The 7,482-nt window shown below is 45.4% G+C and overlaps 1 protein-coding gene across 1 annotated transcript in view; it reads right to left on the bottom strand.

Annotated features, from left to right (window-relative positions):
- Positions 1 to 3,901: 3,901 nt before the first annotated feature.
- The window catches only part of KIF1B (kinesin family member 1B), a 183,363-nt gene continuing 179,782 nt past the window's right edge, over positions 3,902 to 7,482 (bottom strand). The window contains exons 44-47 of the mRNA XM_037730774.1: positions 5,686 to 5,835; positions 5,122 to 5,314; positions 4,799 to 4,917; positions 3,902 to 3,998 (exon numbers count right to left, since the gene is read on the bottom strand). Of these exons, the coding sequence (XP_037586702.1) occupies positions 3,956 to 3,998; positions 4,799 to 4,917; positions 5,122 to 5,314; positions 5,686 to 5,835 (505 nt within the window). The 3' untranslated portion in view covers positions 3,902 to 3,955. The remainder of the gene's footprint in view (positions 3,999 to 4,798; positions 4,918 to 5,121; positions 5,315 to 5,685; positions 5,836 to 7,482) is intronic.

The following is a 7,482-nucleotide window of genomic DNA, read 5'->3' as shown; positions in this document are numbered from 1 at the left end:
TTTTTGTATTCTTAGTAGAGACAGGGTTTCACCATGTTGGCCAGGCTGGTCTCAAACTCCTGACCTCAGGTGATCCAGCTGCCTCAGCCTCCCAAAGTGCTAGGATTACAGGCATGAGCCACTGCGTCCGGCTGAATCTTTTTTTAAGGAACAGGTTAACAATCACATTTTTAAAAGAGAACCAAAAGGAAAACTGAAAGACCTAAGTCAAACAAACAAGCCCTGATTACTGTCCATTGGAACCCGGGCAGGACGCAGCATGAGGGAAATGCAGAAAGAGTACCGATGGGCATGCACACTGGAGAATCCTTTCTCTGCCAATCCACTGTGCAAGTAGGTATAGCTGTATAAATATACATAGACCCGACACAATTAAATATCCCTGTAAATTAGACAATAAGCAGCAGGCAACAAAGTCTTTGCTTTGGAATATGTGCCAGGAAAAGTCACCTTGTTTTTAGATCCCAAGAGGCAGTTTACAATTCTTTCATCTGAAATGAGCTGAAAAATCCATAAAAATAGGTGCAGTTATCTGAACTCTATGTGACTGAAGGGGAAAAAATATCAAATAATAGTGGTTCTTAGTTGGGAACCCTCACTCTATTGCCCCTTGCCGTCAGCATATTTAACAATGAGCTGGGGCTCAGGTGCCCGGCCGCTGCCACAGACAGCCCTGGCCTGTGCTCCTGACTAGTGCATGGGCTGGCTGGCCCTGCATAGTCCTGGCCTGAGCGCTGATTGACTCCCAGGAGGGCACACAGACACAGAGATGATCTGAACACTGGTTTGGGGTTGGTAGTGAGGCCATATTTTGCTTTGGCGGGAGAAAGGAGGATGAGAGAGGAGGAGGAGGAGATTAGTTTTAACTAGCACTAATTTCTCTGAATTTACATAATAATTCTTTCTTCCTTTTAAACTTTTTGCTTGTTTAAAGGCGTGCTTTAAGAAAATAAATAAATAAATAAAGGTAGTTTCCTTAAGGGCTGAGTTTAACTTTCCCACCACAACAGCAACAGCTAGAGCCTCACAAACAGTTCCTGCCATAAATCTTCTCTGAGAGCTTCAAAGCGGGGATGGTTCTATTGGGAAAGGTTGCACCCAACCTGGATGTGCTAGGGGCCAACAGGGGCTGTCTGCACCTCCCAGCCGCAGCAGGGGCTCTCCAAAGATAGAGAACACGCAGGACACGACCACTCTGCTCCCTCCGGGTCCCTAAGAGGCCTTTTTATCCAGGCACGCTATGAACAGACAGTCCAGTTTGGCCTGTTCTAACATCTGACACTTCCAAAGCAAAGACTTTCCAACCAGTTTTGTTTTGAGTTAAAAGAAAAACAAAAGTCATTTCAGTGTATCACATAATTTCACTCTCTCTCAGGCTTCCACCGTCCTGTGTCACAGACATGGATCCTGTCACACTCTGTAACAGCAGCATCAATGACTTAATTTTAAAAGTGACCTTTAAATTCCATCTTCATTTCGCTGAAATTAGATTTAATTCCAGTCCAGGCAGCCAACTCTAAGCACCAACAGATCCTGCTGGTTTGAGTATACACCAGAAGGGCATATTGTGTCCATCAGACAATGAAGAAACTTCTAACTACATTTAAAAATCTCACATATCACTTAGAAAACAAATAACATCACAGTTAGTGACCTATGTTTTAACAGGAGGACGAAAGTTAAAAAAAAATCCGCCATAGAGTTTCCGCTGTTCGCTTTTCAGGTACAGAAGCAGCCTGTGATTCTACCCTCTCCTTTCTCTCTCTGCGATTAACTTTTCCTCTTCTTCACAAGGCAGATAAAATAACAGAAGCTGGGAGACCTGTTCTTCAGAGATGAACCCAACTAGGAAGTCAGAAACAAGACTGTGGATGATGACACAAGTCTCCCTAGCAACAACTCTGCAGAGGCGTGTGAGCCCCTGGCCTTTGCTGCCTGAAGCGGAAAGTAATCCAGCTGCCTATCGCCTGAGAGTCAGCAACTTCAAGGCCATGGACCTCAGCAAGTGGGAGCGAGCAGACACTTTCCTGAATGCCTGAGCGATGGTGAAACAGAGAAGTCTGAGCAAGGGAAATAAAGGATGGTGTAAAACAGTCCCAAGACAACTGGCAAAGCAAATGAAGTCACCTGGAGGCTTTCTTTTGCCCCCTCTCATCCTGGAAAACTTAGTGGCAGCTGAAAGAAAAAGAGTCATCTTCTCTGACAGTCTCTGAGAGCCAGATGACCTGGTCTGTCCCGCAGTAAGCTTCTTCCTTTCTCCCTGGGCAGTACTTCCACACCAGATGGGGAAGAGCCAGTAACAAAGAGGGGTGAGACAGCAGGGGACAAGCAACAAATCCTGGGCATATTTTGTTTTGTTTGGAGTAGTGATCGGGGTTAGTTTTAATCCTGGGATCCAGAAAGGAAAGCCTGCCACATTTGCTTATTTATGAGTATAGAGAGATAAGCATCACTGAAAGCATCTTCAATTTGACAAGCATCAATGAAAACGACTGCTGAATTCACAGGGAGACTTCCAAGTTTACGCTTGAAAGCGACATTTCTTTGATCGAAGGGAGTTCTAACAATCATAAGGTCGCTACTCAGCATTATCTTTTCTTTTTCAAGAAGGAGTCGCACTCTGTCACCCAGGCTGGAGTACAGTGGTGCGATCTCCACTCACTGCAACCTCCATCTCGTGGGTTCAAGTAATTCTCCTGCCTCAGCCTCCCGAGTAGCTGGGATTACAAGTGCCCGCCACCACACCCAGCTAACTGTATTTTTAGTAGAAACGGGGTTTCACCATGTTGGTCAGGCTGGTCTTGAACTCCCGACCTCAGGTGATCCACTCACCTTGGCCTCCCAGAGTGTTGGGATTATAGCGTGAGCCACCACGCCCGGCCTACTCAGCATTATCTTAATCATAACAATGACCATCAAGTTTATCACCAGAAAGTGAAACACTCCCACCTTGTGGAACACTTGTGTATGATATGGCATTAATTCCAACTGTACCACCACCGTCACTAATGCCAAGAACAGAATTGAGAAACTCCTAGAAAAGAACTTCCCTCCCAACAGAGAAAAAACAGTGGGTAGGAATCCTACTGAGGAGCTACAAGAATCACACTGCCTGTGGCTCCGTCATGGCTCACGGCTAAACCCTGGGGTCCCCAGAAATCCACCAGCAGCATCCCCTGCATTTCCCTTCACATGACGTCAACAGCAGCCACTGTCCCAGGCACACTGAAAAGCCTCTCTCCTCCTCTCTCTACCAGTAACTAAAAATCCCATAATTATGCTCTAAAAAAGCCCCAACTTTGACTCAGAATATAACTGTCCCAGTTCTATGCTCACTGCCACTTTTCCCTGACTAGAAATGCAGGGATTAGCCATGACAAAAAGAGACAGAGAGGGAAAAAAGATTTTTTTTCCCTTTCTAAATCTTTCTAAAAAGATTTTAGAACCCTCTCAGGTTCTAAAAAAGCCAGATGTCTCCTCCCTTAGTCTCTAAGCCACCCAAGAAAAATTAAAGTGATATCACAAATAGAGAAAAAAAATAAAGTATTATGTTGTCTTGAAAAACAGACAAAGGTGTCTGGTGACGGCAGCACAGATATCAGAGGTGGTCATGATGGGGACCTATCATACAAAAGGAAGCCAAAGTACACCCACAATAATTTGGAGATTCAGCAGATCCCCTCAGGGTTTTATGTATGTTTGTGTGTGTGTTTTAAAAAACATTTTTTTCCTTTTGTTAGGCCACATGCTACTAACAAGATTCTCAGCACGGGAAAAATAAGAGTACAGAGCAATGGAGATGGGGAACAGGAGAGCTAGAAAAGTGCTGGACAAGGAGGGAAAAAGTAGTTAAGCCACAGGATTACATACAGGAGTCACCATCAAGAATCACAAAGAGAAATGAGAGGTAACGCTTTCTTTATCTCTCGAAGGCGAGTGAGGGCACTCGGCAGAGTCAGTATTTCGGCTGGCTCGGGCATCTGCGGGAAAGTTTTGACCTATGGGGGACAAACAGGGAGGTAGGGTTAGAAGTCTGGGTGCAAGTGTTGCCCCCTCACAGTCCTCTCCCTCTGAGACTCCCTCCTGGAGCCTCTTGCTATTTGCCACCACCGGCCTAGGCCTCTAGGGTCTCTACTCTGGGGCCCAGTGACACAAGCCCTTAGAGAACCTGAGGCTCAATCACAGGGCTGGAGGTTGGGAGACCACTAAGGTTCTCACTGTCCTCCCTTTACTCTGTCCCCTGGACCCCATCTGCAGACCTCTTGAGAACAAAAAGACAAAGAAGGAAAATAATCGGTGCACATGTGTGACCAGTCTCCCTGGCGGTTCAGAACATCATGATGTCTTATGAGATGCAGGGGCCTCATTACCACCCCACAACCAATTTATACTCCTGTCCTTCCTCTCTTTTAAATTTATTTGAAAAATACTTCCTTTCCTATTTATGCTGATATCTCTGAAGCCAAAAGCCAAAGAGAGAGAGAAAACATAGAATAGCTTCTAGGCTGGGCGCACTGGCTCACACCTGTAATTCCAGCACTTTGGGAGGCTGAGGCAGATCACTTGAGGTCAGGAGTTCAAGACCGGCCTGGCCAACATGGTGAAACCCTGCCTATATAAAAAATACAAAAATTAGCCAGGCATGATGATGCATGCCTGTAGACTCAGCTACTGGGAAGGCTGAGTCAGGAGAATCACTTGAACCAGGGAGTAGAGGCTGCAGTGAGCCAAGATCACGTCATTGCACTTCAGGGAGACACAGTAAGACTCCATCTCAAAGAAAAGAACAACTTCTTACCGTATTGTGCCAGCGAGAAGTGGGTTGAAGGCATACAACCAGTCGTTCATGTCTTTGTCATTGAGGGCTTGCAAAAGGACCCCACGGTGCTTTGTGCAGACAGCAAAGGTGTTTGGTGTCTGAAAGAAATGCAGGCAGACAAGAAAGTTACTACAGAGACAGCAATGGGGACTGCCCTGCCATGTTCCCAAGGCATATAGCACACCACACAGGAAGTTCAAGATCAGAAAGAAAGGGAAATTTCACATTACATAACAGAGAGTTCAGAACTCAAAAGGGAAGGACGTATGTGGTGATAAAAAACCAAGACAGGGAGAACAGACCTTCACCATGGCCTGCTGGTCCTCGCTGTACTCCACTTGTGCTGTGGACAGGTTAATGATTCCACGCTCCACAGGGTCTTTGTCACTGTTATAGATGAAGACATAAGGGCGACGGACGATGACGAAATGTTTAGCCCAGTTACTGTAAAGTGGCTCCTTGAAATGCAGGTATCCTTTCTTAGAGACCACTGAGCTAAAAAGGACAGTATGGCAGAAATTTAGTTTCTCACAAGAAGAAAATGATCATGAACTAAGGACCATCAAAATACATCACACCTAGGCCAAGTCCTTAGATTCAACAAAACAGGCAAATGACCTATTTGGCCTCCCATCTTATCTGCCAAAGTAATACAGCAAAAGAGCAAAACCACGCCAGGGCAACATGCTGTGCCAGGGTGGAGATGTATCATGAGATCCAACTGGAGAAACCCAGGCCAGCCCTCTCACCACAGACGCAACTTGCATCAGACTACAATACAGACCCCATAGAGAAGAGCTAGCCAGTCAATTCTTCCTGTGGATTTGTTTCTTACAGCTGGCATTCCTGATCAATATAGTACTCACCCTGGTCTAATTTCTTCAATATCTGGAACAAGATTGAGAAATTCATTCTTTCCTGCTCGGGCCAAATAGGGCGTTTCCACAGCTGGGACAATCTGAAACTGTTCAAATTCTGGGCAGGGACTAGAGGCCCGTGAATTGGCTTCTGGGGTCCTTTAAAAGAGAGAGATTAGAAAGAAAAGGGTAACAAGAGTATCAGTTATGATCAAAGCATACTGAGTACTGTCTCACTGGGAGGAACACACAATGCCTCTCCCTAAACCCCAGCTGCAAACTTGAATTTCAGACAGCTCAGCTGAGGAGACAAGCTGGCTTCAAAAAGTTAACTCTGAATTCAACTGGTGTCATCCTTCTAAAGTTATGAAAGGAAATTGATCACTGATGACTACTAAGTTACAGTCTCTCGGCCTGTATTAAAGCCCTCTGAACACATTATCTGGAATATGAACTCTATTCCGTTTCTTATTAGTCCCATGGCTACACCAAAAGTGATGTTTCTCAAAGTGTGCTCCTGGCCAGCAGCAGCAGCTTTACCTGGGAAACTCAGAAACTCAAATTCTTAGACTCCAAGCCAGACCTACGGAATGAGAAACTCTGGGTGGGGTTGAGCCATGGGTGCTTTAACAAGCCTCCCAGGAGATGATGATGTACACTGAAGTCTCAGAGGGCCACTGCCTTAGAAAATGCCAGAGAAAGCAAACAAATGGAAAGAGCCTGAATGGCCATGCAGAGCAGAACTGCACCACTGACTTGGATCAGCCCTTATGACTATTGTGGTGGAAATAAATTCCTATACTCTGTATTGTATCAGACTTTCTACCTGGGTAGGAATGGAGGACAAAACTAGCAGAAAGGGATGAAGAAGAGAGTCATCAATGAGTTGAGGATGCAGAAAGTTAGTAAGCTACAATGTAAAGAGATGCCAGTAGCTAGCACCTCTCTAGCGCTCTCCAGTCTAGCATAATTAATTGTATCTCACTAATTTTAAAAAGCTCATTTTAAAATGTTTTATACTTTATCATTTTTTTTTTTTTTAAAATAGAGTCTCACTCTGTTATCTGAGCTGGCATGCAGCTGCACAATCTTGGGTCAATGCAACCTCCACCTCCCAGGTTCAAGCAATCCTCCTGCCTCAGCCTCCCCAGTAGCTGGGATTACAGGTTCCTGCCCCTAAACCTAGCTGATTTTTTTTTTTTTTGAGAGAGGGTCTTGCTATGCCACTCAGGCTGGAGTGCAGTGGTACAATCATGGTTCACTGTAGCCTCGACTTCCCAGGCTCAAACAATTCTCCCACCTCAGCCTTCTGAGTAGCTAGAATCACAGGTGCATGCCACCATGCCCAGCTATTCTATTTGTTTTTTCTAAAGATAAGGGTCTATGTTGCCCAGGCTGGTCTCAAACATGTGGGCTGAGCAATTCTCCAACCTCAGCCCCACAAAGTGCTGGAATTACAGGTATGAGCCGTCACACTCAGCCACCATTTCTTAATTTGGGATTCATCTTATAATTGATTGCATGTTGAAGTTAGGTGCCAGTGCTTCTTTTTCTTCTTCTGCCCTTCTTTTTCCTTTCTCTTCCTCCTCCTTTTTTTCTCCTCCTCCCCCCCACCCCCCGGCTTCTCCTCTTCTTCCCTTTATGTTTTTTGAGATGGAGTTTCACTTTTGTTACCCAGGCTGGAGTGCAATGGCATAATCTAAGCTCACTGCAACTTCCACCTCCCAGGTTCAAGTGATTCTCCTGCCTCAGCCTCCCCAAGTAGCTGGGATTACAGGCATGTACCACCATACCCGGCTAATTTTT

Source organism: Cebus imitator, unplaced genomic scaffold (assembly GCF_001604975.1).
Source record: "Cebus imitator isolate Cc_AM_T3 unplaced genomic scaffold, Cebus_imitator-1.0 Scaffold15, whole genome shotgun sequence".
NCBI lineage: Eukaryota > Metazoa > Chordata > Mammalia > Primates > Cebidae > Cebus > Cebus imitator.
Note: the sequence above shows the minus strand (reverse complement) of the source record. Positions and strands in the feature narration are given on the sequence as shown.